This window comes from Mesoplodon densirostris, chromosome 6, assembly GCF_025265405.1.
Source record: "Mesoplodon densirostris isolate mMesDen1 chromosome 6, mMesDen1 primary haplotype, whole genome shotgun sequence".
Classification (NCBI taxonomy): Eukaryota; Metazoa; Chordata; class Mammalia; order Artiodactyla; family Ziphiidae; genus Mesoplodon; species Mesoplodon densirostris.
In genome coordinates, this window is record NC_082666.1 from 37,066,844 (window position 1) to 37,089,816 (window position 22,973).

A 22,973-nucleotide genomic window follows, 5' to 3' on the forward strand; every position below is an offset into this window, starting at 1 on the left:
ATATGTGTATACATATATCTGATTCACTTTGTTATACAGCAGAAACTAACACAACATTGTAAAGCAATTATACTTCAATAAAGATGTTAAATTAAAAAAAGAAAAGAAACGGGATAAATTATGGCTGCCCTTTTGAAGAGAGTATTATGCAGTCATTTAAAAATTATGAAGTAAAAAAAAAAAAAAAAAGTATGAAGTAATTCTATATTTGTTGTCATAAAACAACATCCCTGACATACTGTAGAGAAAAAATAATTAGTTTTTAGTAGTTTTCAAACTATTAGGATTCCATTGGTATAAAGTTATATACATAGACAATAACCTGAATAGAGAAGGGGTACACAGTAAAATGTTAGTTAATTAGTTATATCTGGGTAACTGGATTGTTTTGTTTATTTTTTATTTTTCTGGATTGTTTGAATGTTTTACCATGAGCATGTATCCAATTTACAAGGCAATTTTTCATTAAAAAAAATTATACTATTTAAAAATATCTAACATTTCATTTACTCTTAAGTTTAGACAGTTTATTACAGGCCATTAATATCTCTTAGATAAGTTAAGGATTGTGTGCAAGAAATGTCACTGTTTTTAAAAATGTAGAAAACTATAAATTCAGCAGCTTGCATTATAATGACTTTCAACAGAGTCAAAGAGCTGAAGGAGTTCTTTTGCCTAGAGCAAGAGTATCACGGCCAAACTGCTCTCAACGTAATTAAAAAAACCTCTTTCTTAAAATGTACTTGCTTTGTGGATAAATTTTTCCTACCCTGAAGTTACTTCAAATTACTATTTTAGCTACTTAAAAATCAACCTGGAGAGACACAGAAGTTTGAACATGAATTATATCAAAATAAAAACTGGAAAATGAGGTAAGAAATGTTCATATTCTATATTCCACATTCATCTTGGAGAGTCAAAATTCATTTAATGAACATATCTATACAAATTCTTATTAACATCTTAAGTTCAGTTAGTTAACATCACAATAGAAGCATCACTCAACTTCTCAATGCCTTTGTTACATATTCTGTAAAAAGAAGGGATTGACTTCTAAACACACAAATGTTACACGTTCTGTAAAAAGAAAAGGATTGACTTCTATAGTTTCTTTCAGATCTGAGATTTTTAAGAGAGACATAACAACGTATGTTTTTTTCCACTCATGAAAACAGTTTCAAGGGAAAACTAAATATCTGCCATTACTAACACCATATCTTCAAACTTACTTCCAAATGGCAGTGCTTTCTTATTCTTAAGTCTTTGGGTAAGAACTTACATAAACAATCTTTACCAGTAGAGCATTCTAAGATGAAGAAAAACACATGATTTTTTTCCTCTGAAAAACAGAAAATTATATTTAAGTTATTATATCACGTGTTCTTATAACTATTTTTAGAAATACCTTTAATACTTACAGCTTGATTAGGCAGATTGTCAGTCTTAAGTTCTCTGTGATTGGAATACTGAATAAAAACAGGCTGGCTTCGAAGGTGAGGAGTAACAGGAGTGTAATAATTCACCATAGTAACAGCAGCTTCCTCAGAAGCCATTTCTAAGAAAGCCTGCAGTAAACACAAGAAAGTAAAGTGAAAGCTCATGTTTTTGAAAGGCAGCTAAGAACTACTTTGTCATTCCAGCTTGCTCTAAACCCACGTATTCTCAAGAGAAATCACATTGCCCCCAAGGGGATGAAAAGACTTGTTTCAAAGTGTATCACTGACAGTAACTGAAAACATATTTGAAAAAAGTTGGGTTCAATAAACGATTTGGGATTGGGAAATTGCCAGTTGATTAAATGATTTTAAGTGGTTTTTGATTTTCTTCTTATTTCTGTTTCTTCTAAAATCTAGAAATAATTAAAAAGGCAAAAATAAACCTGTGCATCACTACTATAAATAGATGCTTTCAGTTTCTTCCTAAAAAATTCTCAAACAGAGATGAGGCATAATGATTTGCTCTTCTCTACCTTTTTATGAAACAGCCATTTATGAATACAATTAGAGCATTCAGGTGCAAAGGCTCAATTGTACAAATTAGGGAAATGGGAGAACTTCTTACATTAAGTCAATATTGCTTTGGGTCATTCAGGTGACCTTTTTTGGATATTGGTAATCACTGTACTAATATTAGCTGTTTGAAGACTAACACAAGAAGAACTGAGATAGAAGAAGCTCCTTGGTATTTATGTCTTATTCTGTATAAAGCTTCTCCTAGCTGTCAGGACTCCCATTAACTTATGACAGGAATAGGATACTTACAGACCTTTAAGGTGGCAGGTTTTATCACCCTATCTTAATGGTTAAGAAGATAAAATATAGACATCTACTAAGCGTTCTGAGCCCTCAGAACTACCTATAAGAACATCTCAAATTTAAAATGCAGGAAGAACCCCTGATCCAAATCACTATCTTCGATGAATAAAACAGACTTCGAGTCATTTATACTATCTAAAAGGTACAGATGTCCACAACACACTTCAAAGTTGCTATCCAATTGTATCAATAATACACTTTTTCTAATATTTCTAAGAGAAGTGGATAAAAATGATCAAGGTAACAAAAATAGCTATGGCAATATTTCCTATCTGGTTTTTAATCATCTTTTCAACAAAGAATTTGTAAACTGTATTCTAATAATATTCATTATATGGGGAGAGTCTCTTCCTGCAAACTCCTTTCTAAATGTTTCTAAACTCCTGCAATGTCTAACATCAGTCACACAAAGGAAAAGCTGAACAATGTCTTTGGAATATGATTCTTATCACAGGAATTTTTTCCTAAATGTATATACAACCTAAAAATTCATATGTAAAAATAAATTTTTCCACATGGAGTCCAGTAAAAGAATTATGTTTTCCCAAAGCATCCAAAGGGATCAATTTTCATTATATAGGGTGGAGAGAAAACCGAAAGTCACTACCCACAGAAAGGCTGGTGAAAATAACCCCTACTCTGTCCTCAACACTCCACCTACAAGAACCATGGGAAAGATGATGCTCACAAGTACTACTAGTGACTCACATCAGAATCTCCTGCTGAAGTAATTACTAACAAGATATTTTCTAAACAGGATTTATGATCAAAAGACAAGCAATTAACATAACAGTCAATTAGCACTACAGATAAATATAAACCTAGAACCAACTGCAGAAACAAAGGAAAGTGTGACACTGCCTGCTGCCTCTCAGAGCTATTTGACAAAAAACATAGGATACACTACACGAAACACGATAATGTACATAACACATGGCAGTTAGGCATTTCACAGCCATTAGACATGGTCATGTTGGCTCTTTCAAACCATGCCAACCATACTATTCTCAATAGTGGCATCTGTGATAAAAAGATCCAGGTGCATGCACTATCTCCAGAAGATGCAAGAAAAATGTGTAAACACAACAAGGGCTGAATACTAAGACATATTATTTAACTTCTCCAGTTCTTAATAACCTCATCTGCATTAAACAGGGATGTTAAATAGTTTACTAAAGATAGAGGAGTCTGAATCAGACATCATTATCCAATCTCTGATGGTAATCAATCCAATCTCTTCTGATAATCACAGGATATTTTCATAAACCATTTTGTAATTAAGAATATAAAATGTTTGTTAACAAGTCAATGAATAAGATATAATCCTGTTTCCTATATTAACATTTTTGTTTGTTGCTTCCTGTCATTAAAAAGTTCTGTTTTAAAAACTATTTAAATAGAATGAAATTTAGGGGAAAAAAAAAAGTTCAAGAAAATAAAAATCTTTTTTTTTTTTAGGCCACACCTTGCGTCTTGTGGGATCTTAGTTCCTCCACCAGGGATTGAACCTGCACCCCTGGCAGTGAAACTACAGAGTCCTAACCAGTGGACTGCCAGGTAATCCCCCTAAAAATCATTTTATCACTAACACCCAGAGATAATAACTGTGGGTCAATCTTTAAAACTTACATACCTGGCTTTTTCCTTTCAACATCAAAAGATTAGTTACTTTGCCAAATGGTAGACCTAATGATATGACCTCTGCTTCGGTGACATCACTTGGAATTTTGCGAAGATGGAGAACACGGGAAGGCGAACAGGGAGGTCTATCTCCTTTAAATTTCTTGTTGTCATTCCCATTAGCTAAAAAATATAAGATTTTAAAAAAAATTACTGAAACTGATTTGGGTTGACATATTACATTAACCATATCATCACATTTGACATTTGATATTCCAAGAGTTTCAGGTTTTGAAATTCAGGAACTACGGGGCTGATGGGAGAAGAGTAGAAGACAGTGGAAAACAAAACTATCCACCTTTCAATGAATGGGTTGATTTTTCACTGCAGGTATTATATTTTTTAAAAATTGAACTCTAATTTTTTTTTTTTTTGCGGTACGCGGGCCTCTCACTGTTGTGGCCTCTCCCGTTGCGGAGCACAGGCTCCGGATGTGCAGGCTCAGCGGCCATGGCTCACAGGCCCAGCCGCTCCGCGGCATGTGGGGTCTTCCTGGACCGGGGCACGAACCCATGTCCCCTGCATCGGCAGGCGGACTCTCAACCACTGTGCCACCAGGGAAGCCCGAACTCTAATTTTTAACGTCAAGGAAAAGTGCTGGGTAAATGAATTACATATTTAGAGGTATCAAAACCTCTAAATAGTCAACTATTTGTTGTGAATAGAGAACAATATTTATAATATCTTTAATGTATTTTTAAAGGTATTTTTCTAATTTGTCCTATTACTAATTAAACAAATAAGAATAACAACTTTTAGGAAAGACAGTAATAAAAATTTTATATTTATCACACCCTACGAGGATTTGGATTTGAGACGCATGTTTATGAAAATAAGTTTATTTCTTAGGCATCATATAATTTTTACCACTCTATTTTTAAAGTACTTTTAGAACCTAAATTGTGGTTTCTTAGGATAATCTTATTCCTTATGATATAACAGGCAGTTCTTAACATAAGCATCATCATCTTTCTGGAAATGCAAATTTTTAGCCCCACCTCAGACCTACTGAATCAGAAACATCCCAGCAACTGTGTTTTAACAAGCTCTCCAGATGATTCTGAAGCAACCTAAAGTTTGAGAACCACTGCTGTAAAATTAAGAAATCTATTATGCCAGTTTACAGCCAAATTTTATTTAAAGCCTATGTTTTAACAGTGACAATAACTAGAACTGACAAGCCTGTAACAAGTACTCAAATTTATGTACATAAGATTCAGAAATGTTTTTCTCCCAGAAATAGCACCAAGTAAGACTGAATGCAAATTATCTGAAAGCCAAAAGTTTCATTACAGTGTTTTTTTTTAATACTAAAATACTTAGCAGTATTAGGAGGAAAATATAATCTTTCCAAACACCTAAGATTATCATTTTTCTAAACACTAATGAAACTTTACAATCAGGTGTCTGTGATCCTAAATAAACAAATTTCATGAGGACCATGTAAAAATTATATGGCAGTATTTTGTATCCATAGCTGTGGCACAGAACTCAACTTGCTTACAGGTATATAGGTTGACTTAATACCAAAACCAGCACTTGCTCCCAAATTCTCTATGTTCATGAATGCAGGCAACATCCTACCTGGACCCAAATACCATCAATTCCTAGAGGTCCCTACAGGTCTGTGCCTGTATATAACAAATGCCTAGGACAGAGTGTGGAAAATAATCAGCAAATATTTGTTGGAAATTAATCTGGGAGGCAAGAGGTTCCTTCTCCTTTCTCATCATGAAATATTGATTTTTCCCTCCAAAATGACTGATTCCATTTTCATCTCCACTCTCAATATCACCTCACCTATGATCTTGGCCCCTTCTACTCTCCCTTCCTCTAGTTTCACCCCTCCCCCACTTCCACTCAGATCCAACATCATATCAACCTAAACAGATGTATCATGTCATTATCCTGCTCTAAAAACCCTGACAGGATGCCAGCTACCTAAAATGTCCATTAGATTCTAGTTTTCACGCTGTTTTCATTTACACTGTTTCACTGGAGTTGACAAAAATATACTAAGTTAAATATTATTAATTTTAACAGATGAAGAGACAGAGGTTCAGAGATTAAATAATTTTTGTACACAGCTAGCAAGTGATAAAAGCATTATTCAAACTTAAGTTTAAAGGTAATTTTCTTAACCACAAAAATCTCAAAGTGTCTTACCATTTGTAGAAAAAAGTAAGCAACTTGACAGTGACAATAAATTTTCAGAGTATGCTCAGGGTTATGAGGATTATAATGATAATACTGTCACTAGATTAAATGCCAAATATCACCTCCTGGACAAGAGTGAAAGCCAAGCATGAAGTGCTTTTCTGCACCCTCCCCCGCTGTAAGCCTAGATGGCTAGACAACAATACCACCACCTTGTGCGTTCTTAACCAGCACAAAGTGTTAAAGACTAGAAAAACATACTAAAGGCCAAAGGCTTTTGTAAGTTTACCCAGAATATTCCAAAATGAATGAATGAACATTAAGAAGGTTGTTTCTTTAACTGAGGTGTTCAGAATCTCTGTAAAACTATGTGTGAGAAAAAATGAATACCTACACAAGCTATTTGAGTTTGCACTGAACTATCAAATAAAGACCTATGGTGACAAATTTTTATCAAGAATTATGCAAATATATCACCATTTTAGGTTGTTAATTGTTCTGCATTATAAAAGTGCCTGCACTACGTTCAGAGCATGGGCTATGAAATCAGACATCTTGTTCTGACATAACTGAGCCTGAGATTCTTCTCCGATAAAATGAGTATAATAACAGTATATGGAAAATGTAGTATGAGTATTTGGAAAATTAAATATGATAACATTTAAATGCTAGGTGTAATGCCTAGTACAAAGTGATCAATAATCTATGTCTTGATTTTCTTAGGAGGGCTTATTTTACCTGGAAAGTATGTTCTTTCTACTTTTTTGGTGCTAAAATAATGATTGTGGACAACATTGGATTTTTTTCTCTTGATGTTCTTACTTTGCAAAATTGACATTGCTTAAAATTAATTGAAAATTTTATTATTCTGTGTAATCTAAAAGCCTAAGAACTACTCATCTAGATGACCCAAAAAGGCTATATCTAAAGACTTGATAAATGTAACAATCTAAAAATGAAAAATGCACATAAGCAATTATATGGAATTATAATTTAATAAAAGAGAAAACAAGAAAATTGCAATGCACTGAATACATAACTTTGACAAATTATTCCCTGTACAAAAGGATATACCACAGACTTTCCCAAAATTGTATTATGAAAATAAGCATTCAAAATACTTAGCCTGCATAAATCTTGTATTTTTTGAATATAATGAAAAGTCCTGAATGCCTACTACATAGTAATTATGTTCCAAAGAGATAAGTGGAAGAGGCTTTTTAAAAATTCATATATTCCCATCTCAAAACTGAAGGGATCTACCAAGAAAACTATCCCAGAAATATGGATCTTTTTAAAAATTCAACTTTATTAGGGTATTCTTTAGGTATAGTAAAATCCACCTGCATTTTAAATGCAGAGTATGACAACCTTTGACAAATAACCCATATGGCCACAAAAAACCACTGAACCTGGACTTTTTTTTTTTTTTGGAAGGACTTTTTTTTTTTTTTTTTTTTTTGCGGTATGCGGGCCTCTCACTGTTGTGGCCTCCCCCGTTGCGGAGCACAGGCTCCGGACGCGCAGGCTCCGGACGCGCAGGCTCAGCGGCCATGGCTCACGGGCCCAGCCGCTCCGCGGCATATGGGATCCTCCCAGACCGGGGCACGAACCCGTATCCCCTGCATCGGCAGGCGGACTCTCAACCACTTGCGCCACCAGGGAGGCCCTGGAAGGACTTTTTAATTATCAATTTGATTTTTAAAACAAGTACAGGGCTATTTAGGTTTTCTATTTCTTTTGCACCTGTGTTTTTCAAGGAATTGGTCCACTTCATCTAAACTGTCAAACTTATTGGCTTAAAATTGTTCACAATTTTCACTTGATATCTATCTTAGCCTGCTCAGGACACCATAACAAAAAACGACAGACAGAGTGGCTTAAACAATACAAATTTACTTTTTCACAGTTCTGGAGACTAGAAGTTCAAAATCAAGGGTCAGCATGGTCACTTTCTAGTGAGGATTCTTCCTGGCTTATAGACAGCCACCTTTTCACATGGTCCTCACATGGCAGGGGTGGAGGGAAAAAGCAAGCTCTTTGGCATCTCTTCATATAAAGACATTAATCCCAGTGAGGGCCCCACTCCAAAGATCCCATCTCCAAATAGCATCACATTGGGGGTTAGGGCTTAAACATATGAATTTTGGGGGTACACAAATATTCAGTCCATAACAATATCTTTTTAATGTCTACAGGATAGTTCTTAATATTGGTAATTTCTGTCTTTTTTTAATAAACCTACCTAGAGGTTTATTAATTTTATTGATCCATTAAAAAACAGCTATTGGTTTCATTAATCCTCATTTTCTATGTCACTAACTTTTGTTTTCATATTTAATATTTTCTATTTACTTGGGGTTTAATTTGCTCTTCTTATGCTATGCTTAGAAGCTTAGATCATTCATTTTAGACTTTTTTCTAATAAAATATTTAAAGCTGTAAATTTCCTTCTAAGAACAGCTCTAGCTGAACCCTACAAACTTTAGTAAGTTGTGTTTTCATATTAATTCACTTCAAAATATCTTCTAATTTCCCTTGTGACTTCTTATGTGATATATGGATTAAGTGTTACTTTCTTTTTCCAAGCAACTGGAGATTTTTTTCTCACATATTTGAGGATCATTTCTTAAAACTGCTAATACAATTCTAATGCATAATTTTAATGCATTCATATTTACTGAGACTTAAGGACCCAGCATATAGTTTACCTTGCTGACCATTTCATGTGAACTTGAAAAGAATATGTATGATGATGGTGTGCGGGAGACTGTTCCGTATCTCAATGAGGTCAAGCTGGTTGATAGTGTTGAAAACTTCTATATTAGGTGATCTACAAACTTCCTCTAAAGGGTCACATAAATATTTTAGACTTTGTGGGCCATACAGGCTCTGAACCAACTATTTATCTCTGCAGTTGTAAAATGAATGCAGCCATAGCTGACATTTAGCAGAAAAATCCGAACGAACTTTTTGGCCAAGCCAATAAATAAGTATGACTGTGTTCAAATAAAGTTTTATATATAGACAGCAAAATTTAATTTCATGTAAGTTTCATGTATCAGAAAATTTTCATGTATCAGAAAATATTCTTTGTGTTTTTCATCATTTAAAATGTAAAAATCAGGACTTCCCTGGTGGTCCAGTGGCTAAGACTCCGCACTCCCAATGTAGGGGGCCTGGGTTTGATCCCTGGTCAAGGAACTGGATCCCACATGCTGCAACTAAGAGTTCGTGTGCTGCAACTAAAGGTCCTGCGTTCTGCAACGAAGATACTGCATGCCGCAACAAAGACCAGGCAGAGCGAAATACATACATACATACATACATAAATAAATGTTTTTTGTTTTTTTTAATGTAAAAATCAATCCTAGCTAATGGGCAATACAAAAATGGGCAATGGAATGGATGTAGTCCACTGGGCAGAGTTTGCTAATGCCTGCTCTGGATCCTTATTGATTTTTATCTACTACACTATCAATTACTTAGAGAGGAGTGTTGAAATCTGCAGCTGTAATTGTGGATTTGTCTATTTCTCTGTTTAGTTCTATTAGTTTTACTTTATGTATTCTGAAGCTCTGTAATTAGGTGAATATATATATTTAGGATACATATATTTATCAAGAAATATAAATAAATGAAATACAAAATAATAAATGACAAATAAAATGGAATATAAAAAATAATCTAAAGAAAGCCAGGAAACAAAGGAAAAACAGAACAAAATATATGGGACAAAAAGGAAATAAATAGCAAGATGAAAGACTTAGTGGGGTGCGGATTCAATCCCTGGCTGGGGAACTAAGACCCTGCATATCGCATGGCCAAAAAAAAAAAAAAAAAAAGACTTAAACCCAACTACATAAATAATTATATTAAGTGAAACTGACATAAAGCTTCCAATTGAGGGGCTTCCCTGGTGGCGCAGTGGTTGAGAGTCTGCCTGCTGATGCAGGGGACACGGGTTCGTGCCCCGGTCTGGGAAGATACCACATGCCGCGGAGCGGCTGGGCCCATGAGCCATGGCCGCTGAGCCTGAGCATCCGGAGCCTGTGCTCAGCAACGGGAGAGACCACAACAGTGAGAGGTCCGCGTACAGCAAAAAAAAAAAAAAAAATAGTAGTTCCCTATTCCTCCCTTCTTCCAGCCCCTAGCAACCACCATTCTATTCTCTGTCTCTAAGATTCTGACTACTCTAAGTATTCTTTCTTATTTCCTTTTGTGCATATCATATAGATATTTTCTTTGTGGTTACCATGGGGATTACATTTAACATCCTAAAGTTATAACACTTTAATTTGAATTTAGACCAGCTTAACTTCAATAACATACAAAAACTCTGCTCCTTTACAGCTCTGTCCCCACCCCTTTCCATTATTATCACAAAATTACATCTTTATACAATGTGTGCCCAGAAACACAAACAATTCTTTTAATGCATTAGTCTAAATTATTTAGAAAACAAAATGTGGAGTTACAAACCAAGTCACTTGGTAGCTTTTAGATTAATAATTTTTAAAAAATGTATTAGCCCCTTAAATCTGCAGAAAACAAAAAGTAGATAACAAACCATTGTTAGAGTAATATTGGCTTTTATAAGGGCCTTCACTGAGATCTTTATTTCTTCATATGGCTTTGAGCTACTGTCTGGTGTCCTTTCATTTCACCCTAAAGGACTCCTTTGAAAATTTCTTGCAGGGCAGATCTAGTGGTAATAACATCCTTCAGTTTTTGCTCATCTGGGAATTTCTCTCTCACTTTTGAAAGAAAAATTTACCAAACACAGGATATTTGGTTGACAGTTTTATTCTTTTAGCACTTTGAATATACTGGCCCACTGACTTCTGTCCAAAGTTCCTGAAGAGAAATCTGGTCATATTCTTATTGAGGATCCCTTGTATGTGATAAGTTGATTCTCTCTTGATACTTTCAGGATTCTCTCTTTGTCTCTGACTTTTGAAAGTTTGATTATAAAGGTGTCTCAGTGTGGGTCTCATTGAATTCATCTTACTTGGAGTTCATTAAGCTTCTTGGATGTTTATATTCATGTTTTTCATCAAATTTGGGAATATGGTAACTCTGGAAATCAGATTCTTCCACTTTCTAGGGGTTTTCTCATTTGTGTTATTGTTTTTGATTGTCTTAGACTGTGTTTACGCCAAGGATCAGCTTGAGGTGTAAATTTAAGTTCTTCTCAGGTGTCTTCTGAGCCTTTTCCTGGGCATGCACTATCACTTTCTAACTTTCCCTGTAGATGCAGCTGTTTTTTAATGTCCTAGTCTTCAATATTTGGCTCCCAAAAGGGGAAAAAAAGGGAAAATGAAGGGGAGGAGGGTGTGGAAAGCACTAGCCCTTTATATGCTCTGGAAATCACATATATTGGGAGTGGGGCGTGCTGGCTTGCAACAATAGGGGGAGATGCAAGAACAATGGCTGCCTACCTCTTTGTCTGTACCTGAATGATGAGAAGAAGCAATCAGCAATCAGAGTACAGACCCCTTGAAGTTGAAGGACAAGGTCCTTTTTGCCTACCCTGGCTCCTATTTGTAAGCTGCTCTGGAACCACACAGTTGCCTGCCATGTGACTGAGGTGAGGGATGGGTAGCTGCTACTGCGCTAAGAGCTAAAATTGACCAAAATTAACCACAATTTACCTTCCAAGTCTTCCCCTGGAACTTGCAAGCCTTCAAAGGATTCCAGAGTTCCCAATTAGTTATAGACAGATTCTGCCACTGCAATTGTTGTCTAGGTAGAAAGACAGACTCCTGGTGCTTCTTACTCTACCATCTTCCCAGAATCCCTCAATTATCTTTTAAATTATCCAAAAAAATGAGAAAGAAAAAGTCACATATCCACATATTTACCACTTTGTGTAGACCCAAGTTTCCACCTGGTATCATTTTCCTCAAGTCTGAGGAATTTCCTTTTCCATTTCATAAAATGTAAGTCTGTTACTAACAAATGCTCTCAGCTCTTGTGTGCCTCAAAGAAGGCTTTATTTTAACTTTATTTTTGAAAAATATTTTAACTGGATATAGAATTTGTTTCATTGTATTTATCTTCAGTACTTTAAAGATGTTGCTCCACTGTCTTCTGGTTTGCACAGGTTCAGGCAAGCACTCTCTCATTACTCTTATCTTTGTTTCTCTGAATAAATGTGACTTTTTTCCTCTGGCTACTTTTAAGATTTGTTCTGCATTCCTGGTTTTCAGCAATTTGATTATGAGGAGATTTGGTGTGGTTTTCACTGTGTTTATCCTGCGTGTGGTTCACCGAACTTCTTGGATATGTGGCTTTACAGTTTCCACCATATCTGGAGTATTTTCAGTCATTATTTCTTCAGATATATTTGTTTCCCCACCCCCAACTTTTTTTCTGGAACTTCAGTTATATATATGTTTAGATCACTTAATTTTGTTCTACAGGTTATTAAGGCTCTGTTCATTTCTTTTTCAGTCTTTTTTTTTTTTTGGTCTGTGTGCTTTAGTTTCTATTGCTGTCTTTAAATTCACTGATCATTTCTTTTACAGAATATTAGTGCTGCTACAGCCATACCATGTTTTTGTTTGTTTGTTTGTTTGTTTGTTTGTTTGTTTGCGGTACGCGGGCCCCTCACTGCTGTGGCCTCTCCCGTTGCAGAGCACAGGCTCTGGACGCGCAGGCTCAGCGGCCATGGCTCATGGGTCCAGCCGCTCCGCGGCATGTGGGATCCTCCCAGATCGGGGCACGAACCCGTGTCCCCTGCATCGGCAGGCGGACTCTCAACCACTACGCTCCCAGGGAAGACCGCCATGTTTTTTTTTAGATATTATAATTTTATCTCTAGAATTTCTATTTGATTTTTAGCTTTCATTTTCTCTCTGTTATGTTGATATTTTCCTTTAAATCCTTTCACATACTTTAATAACTGTTCCAAAGTACAAATCTGCTAACTTCATCATCTGTTATTTTCTAGGTGTGTTTCTGTTGACTGATTTTTCTCCTACCTATGGGTTGCGATTTTTGATTGAATGCTCAACATTGTGAGCACTGGAATTGTTTTATTCTTTTAAAGTGCCAGACTCCTTTCTGGAAAAAAGTTAAGTTACTTTAAGATCAGGTAATTATTTTGAAGCTTGTTTTTAAGTCTTGTTAGGGTGGGTTTAGAATAGCCTTTATGCTAGAGCTGATATACCATCCCTACTGGTAAGGCACGTGTGGCTTAATATCTACCAGTAGATTCAAGGGCAGGTTTCTGGAGCACTTTTCTCACAGATGGAAGCTAGAACTCCTACAGGCAGCAAGACGAAAGAGGAAAAAAACATGCAGAGATGCCCCAGAAGTAACACTTCCACTTATATCTCATTAGACAGCACTTAATCACATGACCACATCTAGCTATAAGGAAGACTGGAAAAGCAGTCATTTAATCTGGGTGGCAATGTGCCCAGATAAAAATTAGAGCTCTGTTGCTAAAGAAAATAGAAAGTATTGGGGTACCCAACAAACAGTCTCTGCCATAATTCCTAAGATTAAATTTAGGAGGAAAAGCATATGATTTACGTAGAGAAGTATAAAACATTCTCATAATTATCAAAGGACATAAAATAAGACCTAAAACCATGGACTCACATGCCATATTCCCAGATGGAAAAATAATTACACAAAAAGATCAACATTTCAGAATCCCTAAGATTTTGTGGGGAAAGAATGGGGAATGAGGGGCTGTTCTGGAACTACACAAAATAATTTAAAGTTCACATGTCCATTATACGCTAAGAGACATTCTTAAGGAATATTAATATCTAAGCAGAACGACCAGTTTGCCTGGGACAGTCACAATTTGGCATCATTGTTCTAGCAACCTGTACAGTTTAACATCTTCTCTTTTGAAAAAAAATTATTAACAGTTGCATTGAAATAAGCTAGAATAGGCTTAGTAGATCCAACTGATATTTTTAACTTCCAGTTTTTGCCATGGTCTCATCTAGTAGTTTATAAACCACATGTACAGTGATTAAATCTGAATGTTAACCAATGTTAACCAGTGAGACAGAATCTCTTCATGACTTTTTCACAGATAACACACAGAGTCTTTGATTTAAAAAGGAAAAGAAGGGAGGGAGGGAGGAAGGAAGAAAAAAGGAAAGAAATGCAGTGGCAGTGGGGACTTCCCTGGTGGCGCAGTGGTTAAGAATCCACCTGCCAATGCAGGAGACATGGGTTTGAGCCCTGGTCTGGCAAGATCCCACATGCCGCAGAGCAGCTAAGCCCATGAGCCACAACTACTGAGCCTGCACTCTAGAGCCCGCATGCCACAACTACTGAGCCCGCGTGCCGCAACTACTGAAGCCCACACGCCCTAAAGCCCGTGTGCAGCAACTACTGAGCCCGCGTGCTGCAATTACTGAAGCCCGTGCGCGTAGAGCCTGTGCTCTGCAACAAGAGAAGCCACTGCAATGAGAAGCCCGTGCACCGCAATGAAGAGTAGCTTCCGCTTGCTGCAGCTGGAGAAAACCCGCATGTAGCAACGAAGACCCAACACAGCCAAAGGAAAAAAAAAAGAAAACAATTTGAAAAGAAAATTTTTTTAAATTAAAAAAAAAATTTTTTTAAAAGAGAAGAAATGCACTGGGACACAAGTAGCTAAGGATAGCTCCTAACTCCTTCCATCAGTATTCAACCTGTTACCTATGCTATTCATTTGGCTGCCAGGCTGCCAGTCTGTGGAAAATGTGGGAATTACAGGCCAGTAACACATGAAATACAATTCCGTTTATAATCATTCCATTTTATATCTTATAGTAAATCCATAAATCTGTAATTCTGAATTAATTTAACTTGCAAAGTTTCTTCTCCATGTGTAAACAATAAAGTGTCAGATGTTAATATGTTGACACCACTAACAGAACTTTGCAAACAGCTAAATTGTATCAGTTTTATCATCATCTGCTAACATTAGAAAATCAGTTATTACCCAATAGTGGTATAATATTAAATACTTTCAATGGAATCAAAGGCAAGTTTTTGGGAAGTCATTCTATCAAAAGTGAAATGTGTGACACTAATGAGAATTCAGTTTTAAAAACTCAGCTAAAAATAAAACTTCTTTGGGGTAATAATACAAATATAACTTTTGGTGCAGCAAGATGTCATGGCAAAAACAGTGTTCTGACAGTCCCATAAAGTAGACATGTATCTGCAATCGATTTGGTGCACACATAACTTGTTACCAAACAAGCAATATTCTACAGATAGAAAAATTATAGTCGTCAAATTTTACAAATATTTTAAAATCCAAATTTAAATTAACTGAACTACAAAAATTTTGTGTTGAAGACTGTACTGAATACAAAAAAGATCTTTCAACACAATACATGGCTTTCTTTTAGCTATCCATTATCAATGTGATTTTTAAAATTATTTGTGCCTTTGAAGAACTACTTAAGTAACTTACAAAGGGATTTAACTTGTTTATAAATGAGCCCTAAAAACTTTCTGACACGATTTGTTCAAAATCAATTAGAAATATTTATTCAAAGAAGTCAAGGAATGGAGTACCAAAATCTTTAGTTTTTGAAGCTTTTAGAGAATTGCAAATACTGAATCAAGTATTACAGAAGTATTTTTAATGTATAGGTGACCTAAAAAAAGAAAAGTTTTTAGGTATCAACAGGCAAACCCTTCAGCAGGCCATCCCCTCATAAAAGGCAAACTAAAATTAGAAATTTTCCATGTATCACAGGTATTTAACAAGGAAGTCTATCTCTGTTCATGGATTTGAATGTAAATGTCTGGATTTTTAATTTTCTCTTCCCTTCTGGTAGGAATCCCCAAAGCAATAAATTAACATATACATTAGGACATGTTAGGGGCTGGTGATATCCTAGCAAGTCTAGCGGAGCAAACACAAAACTTCCCTCAAGATTCTCACAGAAGAAAAACATAATTCAGCCAAAGATTACCTCACAACCAAAAATTATGAATCAAGGAAAAATAATATACCATAAGCAAATACTAGCAGATACAAAACCCAGTAATATTAGCACCCCCAAGAACTCCATAATTGTAAAATCTGAGACTATAAAATTTTTTTTTTTTTTTTAAATAAGGATAGTGGCAAACTTTTATTTTTTATTTTATTTATTTATTTATTTATTTATTTATTTTCGGTATGCGGGCCTCTCACTGTTGTGGCCTCTCCCGTTGCGGAGCACAGGCTCCAGACGCACAGGCTCAGTGGCCATGGCTCACGGGCCCAGCTGCTCCGCGGCATGTGGGATCCTCCCAGACCGGGGCACGAACCCATGTCCCCTGCATCGGCAGGCGGACTCTCAACCACTGTGCCACCAGGGAAGCCCAAAAATTTTGTTTTAAATAATTAAAAAATTAGGGGAAAAAAGCAATAGAAACCATAAGGAAAGAACACGATACTGTTTTTCTAAATAACAAAACTAGATCATCTTTAAAAATGAATCAAATAAAACAGAGAAAAATGAAAAATATATGCCTTGAAATCAATTACTCAATAGAAGGATTAAACAGCATATTAGACAAAGCTGAACAAATAATGAGTGAATCAGAAAAACATTTCAAGGAAATTATCCAAAATACAGGACCTTAATGAGAAAAAGGTGGCAATAAATGTAAGAGGTTAAAACAATTGCAGGACTAAATGAGGTGGTCCTATACACGCCTAACTGGAGTTCCAAAAGGAAACAATTCTTTGGAAAGTAGGGTCACTCCTAGACAGAATAAATGAAAGTAAGTCTGCAGCAATGGTTTTCAACCCTGGCCGCACCTTACATGTATCACCTAAGAAACTTTAGAAACAAATTAAAAACAGTGCCTAGGTCCCCCTTCCCCCTCCTGTAATTTTGGAATTGGTGTGGAGTAGGTCAAGATATCTGTATTTTCTTCAAAGCTTCCCAAGCTATTTTAGTGAAGATCCAGGGTTGAGAACTAGTGATCTACACCTAGACACAGCTAGAGAAACCACAGAACAAAATTAAAGAGAAAAATGTTAAAACAACTACAGAGAACTAATACTATCTACAAAATAATAACTTGGACTGACAAAAGACTTCTCAACAGATGCCAAAAGAATAAAACAATACCTTCAGAGTACTGAGAGAAAATAACTGTCAACCTGGAATTCTAAATAGCTAACTACCATTCAATAGTTATATCAAAATAGACATTTTTAGTCAGTCTAAGAGGTTACCATTTATAGAGTTTTGCTGAAATAGCTACTAAAGACGACGTGCTTTAAGAAGAAAAACACTGAGCCTAGAATGGAATGGGATACAAGAAGAAATTGAAAACATAAAAGCAAAACACAGCAGACTACTGATGCCAGCTAAACTCACAGCTCATACTTCTTTTCCTAAGTAATAAATCAACCAGGATGTCAGTCCTTCTGGTCATCCATCCCAGTAGTTTGTAAACATGACCGAACAAACTGACCTCAGTTTTAAAAATAAGAACAAGGGCTTCCCAGGTGGCACAGTGGTTAAGAATCCTCCTGACAGGGCCTCCCTGGTGGCGCAAGTGGTTGGGAGTCCGCCTGCCGATGCAGGGGATACGGGTTCGTGCCCCGGTCTGGGGGGATCCCATGTGCCGCGGGGCGGCTGGGCCCGTGGGCCATGGCCGCTGAGCCTGCGCGTCCGGAGCCTGCGCGTCCGGAGCCTGTGCTCCGCAGCGGGGGAGGCCACAGCAGTGAGAGGCCCGCATACCGCAAAAAAAAAAAAAAAAAAAAAAAAAAAGAATCCTCCTGACAATGCAGGGGACACGGGTTTGAGCCCTGATCCAAGAAGATCCCACACACTGTGGAGCAACTAAGCCTGTGCGCCACAACTACTGAGCCTGCGCTCTGGAGCCCGTGAGCCACAACTACTGAGCCTGAGTACCACAACTGCTGAAGCCCACTTGCCTAGAGCCCGTACTCTGCAGCAGGAGAGGCCACCGCAATGAGAAGCCCGTGCACCGCAACTAAGAGCAGCCCCCGCTCACTGCAACAAGAGAAACCCATGTGCAGCAACGAAGACCCAATGCACCCAAAAATAAATTTAAAAAATAAATAAATTTATATAAAAAAGAACAAACACATGGGTCCCACCCTAGACGTACTGTTAACTCTAGGAGTAAGGGCCGAAATTTTCTTAAAAGCCTACCAGATCAAGAGGATAATCAGGTTTAGGAACTTCAGATTTCTAGCATTTCCTTCATTCAGCAGTTCTCTTAAAGTGTGGTCCCTCATATGGCAGCATCATCATTACCTGCGAACTTGTGGAAATGCAAATTCTCAGGACCCACTCCAGATCTACTGAATTAGAAATTCTGAGGATGGACTCTGCAACTGTGCTTTAACAAGCCCTCCTGGTGATTCTGATGCCAGGTCAATTTTGAGAAAGCCGCTTTAATCTCCTGCTCTAAGTACCCTGGTTCACACTTCCACATGGACAAACCCCCTGCTGCTGTCCTGCCTAAAAAATCCTTCCATTTAGTCTTCTAGAGCAATGTACCATGGCTGACCAATTCCCAAACATTCTTAATCTCTTCACTGGATTTTCTTTACATCTTTTGTCTTAAATGAACCTGGCTCACTTCTCTTATAGGGTCTTCACATAAAGGCTGTTCACTCTCCCAAACATCATGTAACTCAGGGTCTGGAAAGTGAGGTCTACTCATTCCCTAACTCCCTATAACACCAAAACATCTGGATAAAAATCTCACCTTTTCTGAGACTCTCCACTCTCATGGCTTCAGTTGTTAAGTGTATATGATATTGACTTCCAAATTTCTCTTACGATGTTGAGACCAGAACCCACTACCTATCTGACACTTCCATCTGGATGTCCCCAGAGGAACCTCAAATCAATATATAAAAATCTGGGGACTTCCCTAGCGGTCCAGTGGTTAAGACTCTGTGCTTCCAATGCAGGGGGTGCGGGTTTGATCCCTGGTCGGGGAACTAAGATCCCACATGCCGTGTGGCCAAAAAAAAAACAAAAGACAAAAAAAACTGAACCTGCCATATTGTCCAACCCTGTTCTTCCTGTACTTTCTAATATAAATGAAGGCACCACAATTCAGCTATCCAATTATCTAAGTCTAAACCTATAAATCATCAATGGAATTCCTTATTCAAACATTCGATTAATCACCAATTACCATCAATTTCACCTTCTGTTAAGTTCTCTAATTTTCTCCATCACAACTACTACTGCTATAGTACAAATTCTCCTCCCTTACTAGGATTTCCTATACAGCAATAGCAATAGTGAGCAGTTGCTCACTCTCTGTCAAGTATTGCACTCCTCCAATTCATTTTACAGTCCTTAAATTTCAAGAACATTTATTTTTAAAGTCATGTGAACTTATAGTTTTAATACTTCTACTCTAAATCCATCATCATTCAACACAAGTTTTTAAATCTAGCTTTTACTCAATAGTTCTAGATCACCAACTTACTGATAATTTTATCACAACTATATGATAATTTTACTGTGATAATTTTACTTACCGTGATAATTTTATCACAACTATGTAACAAAGAATGTCAGTCAAAAAAGTAATTATCTAATTAAATCCAAATTAATGCTTAAAATTTAAGTGCTGTAACTAGTAATTTCATCTACATGAACTTCATTGCCACAAATTTTAGATTTTGTTATAAATAATAGCACTCCATGTTTATAAGATGAGCAAAATAAGAACATTGTGAAAAAAATATTTTTGAAACCCAGAGAAAGAAAACATCTCAGATTTTGAAAAAATGAAAACTCACCATACACACCTGCAGAACGAGTGGAATTGTTCATGGTAAAAGGTCCGTTAACGCTGTCGGAAGAAAGAAGCTCATCAGAACCCCGCTGAAAAGCAAGAGCAATATTCTGTTAATAAAACAAGTCTTGGATAATGGTCCATATTTACTACTAAAAATATTAAAAGCTAATATTACTTAATCTGAATATCAAGGCACTTAAGGGGAAGTCCTCAAGAATCATAAAATCTAAAGGTTGGAAGTGAACTTAATAGTAAACAAAAATTATTGAACATCCACATGATTGTTAGTTATAAAAAAGAGAACTGCCATCACATAATTGGGGGCATAATCCCACAACCCTTTTGAATGAAACTCAATTCTCTGAGATGTTACATCTGAAGTGTCAAAACCATATTTAGGGGTTGAATCCTGACATTGTTTTTGTTGTATATCTTTAAGTATATTTAGTATATTTTAAATACATTTTGGTGTATTAAGTATGTTAAGTTTTGTAGTATATATATATATTTTTATAAAGGACTGATGGCTTTTTATTTTTTATTTTTTTTGGCTGCTTTGGGTCTTCGCTGCTGCGCCTGGGCTTCCTCTAGTTGCGGTGTGGGGACTACTCTTCACTGCAGTGCACAGGCTTCTCACTGTGGTGGCTTCTCTTGTTGCGGTGCACGGGCTCCAGGCGCAGGCTTCAGTAGTTGTGGCTCATGGGCTCTAGAGGACAGGCTCAGTGGTTGTGATGCACGGGCTTAGCTGCTCCGCGGCATGTGGGATCTTCCCAGACTAGGGCTCGAACCCATGTCCCCTGCATTGGCAGGCGGATTCTTAACCACTGAATCACCAGGGAAGTCCTGTAGTATATTTTTAAGTATTTGCGTGCAAATAATTGTGTAGCACTCCCTGACTTTTTCATAGATGTGTATTTTTAAAAGTTGAACACAAAGATGCAATTTATTTCTATATTGGTCAAATCCTTTAAATAAGTGATTTTTTCATTCATTAATCCTTAAAATGATCTTTAATGTGTACTATTTCTTTCTTTTTTTTTTTTTTGTGGTACGCGGGCCTCTCACTGCTGTGGCCTTTCCCGTTGCAGAGCAGACAGGCTCCGGACGCACAGGCTCAGCGGCCATGGCTCACGGGCCCAGCCGCTCCACGGCATGTGGGATCTTCCCAGACTGGGGCACGAACCCGTGTCCCCTGCATCGGCAGGCGGATTCTCAACCACTGCGCCACCAGGGAAGCCCTATTTCTTAAACAACTACTGTTTAAGTAATTTACACTTTTTTTCAGGTAAGAGTTTTGACCAATTCCAGAATTGAACTGTCAAAGCTGAAAGACAAGTCAGTCTAGCCTTTTCATTGTAAAACCATAAGATCTTTTACCAAGATTAAAATGTTTATATCTAGGAAGTACAATAAACACCGTGTATAAATTTAAAAACAACCTATTTCAACTGGTAGTTTGTTCAGCCCTCAGTCAATTTTTTTTTTGGCGGTGCCACGCAGCTTGTAACATCTTAGTTCCCCAACCAGGGATCAAACCCCGGGCCCCTGCAGTGGAAGCATGGAGTCCTAACCACTGGACCACCAGAGAATTCCCAAGCTCCATCAACTTTTAAGAACAAATATTTCAGTCTACTAGATGATAAAACCTAATCCCCAAACTACCCTACAAAAGTTATAACATCAACAGTGCTCCGACAGATATAATGTTTAGGAGTAAGGACCACTTCTGCAGGGAACAACCTCAGCCTTTGCTGAAGAAAAGCAAACCACCAATGCGTTTGCATAATATAAATACAATTATTTAAACAATTCCTGTATTAAACATCCAGAAATTATTCCCTTTGGTCTTTCACCCGTAAGTTTATAGAGACAGTTTGGAATAAGAGAAAGGAACTAAGTGAGCACGTGAGATGAAATAAAATTGAAAATCTCAAATTCCAGGAAGACTTGGATTATGACCTCACTAAAAGCAAAGGTCTTCCTGAGAGTATGTGAAATACAGGTAATATGTGAAATACAGATATTGGCAGACAAAGACAGACTTTGTATAGCTGCCTGCCAGCGGATACAGAAAGGTGAATTTTTGAAGTTTTAAATGTAGTAAAAATTTAAACATGCCCAACATGTTTTTATATATGAGGAATTTGATAAACTATGTGTTACTAATAGATACATTTTCGACACGAGTGTAGTGTCAATATCAAATATCAATTTTCTACATGTAAATTGAATTAATTTGGTCTTAGAAACCACTTAGAAGGACTTCCCTGGTAGCACAGTGGTTAAGAATCCGCCTGCCAATGCAGGGGACATGGGTTCGATCCCTGGTCCGGGAAGATCCCACATGCCGTGGTGCAACTAAGCCTGTGCGCCACAACTACCAAAGCCCGTGTGCCTAGAGCCCATGCTCTCCAACAAGAGAAGCCACTGCACCACTACGAAGAGTAGCCCCCGCTCACCACAACTAGAGAAAGCCTGCACGCAGCAACAAAGACCCAACGCAGCAAGGAAGGAAGAAGGAAGGAAGGAAGGAAGGAAGGAAGGAAGGAAGGACGGACGAACTTTGAAATCACTTGAGCTCTTTTCTAGACTTGCAGGAGTATGTTAAAATGTCAACTAAATATTAATTCTAGGTGGACTGCAGATTGAAACGTAAAAGACAAAACAATAAAGACTCTAGGAGATAACAGAAAAAAGCACCTTCATAATCTTGTGGTAGGGAAAGATTTCTTAAACAAGAAACACAATTATTTAAAATAACTGATAAACTACACAAAAATGAAGTTATAATTTTTATTTACAATATATACAAATATTGAATCATTATGTTGTAGATCTGAAACATAATGTTATTTATCAATTATATCTCAATTAAAAAAAAGAATTTTATTAACAAAAGACACCATTAGGAAATTAAAAAGGCAAGTCATAGAGTGGGAGAAAATACTGCTGTATATATAACCAACAAAGACTGTATACCCAGAACTTACTAAGAAAAAGAAGAAAGGCTGGCGGGGGCGGGGGTACCCCACTAGGCATTGATATGAAAAAAAT

The 22,973-nt window shown here is 36.9% G+C and overlaps 1 protein-coding gene across 4 annotated transcripts in view; it reads right to left on the bottom strand.

Moving 5' to 3' along the window:
- Window positions 1-22,973, bottom strand: part of PTBP3 (polypyrimidine tract binding protein 3) — a 103,016-nt gene that overhangs the window by 49,383 nt on the left and 30,660 nt on the right. For 2 of the 4 annotated variants that reach the window (XM_060101337.1, XM_060101338.1), the window contains 3 exons: window positions 19,930-20,005; window positions 3,949-4,118; window positions 1,419-1,565 (listed from right to left, as the gene is read on the bottom strand). In XM_060101337.1, coding sequence (XP_059957320.1) covers window positions 1,419-1,565; window positions 3,949-4,118; window positions 19,930-20,005 — 393 coding nt within the window. Of the gene's footprint in view, window positions 1-1,418; window positions 1,566-3,948; window positions 4,119-19,920; window positions 20,008-22,973 lie in introns of those variants that run through there. The other 2 variants (XM_060101336.1, XM_060101339.1) reach the window with 2 other exon arrangements.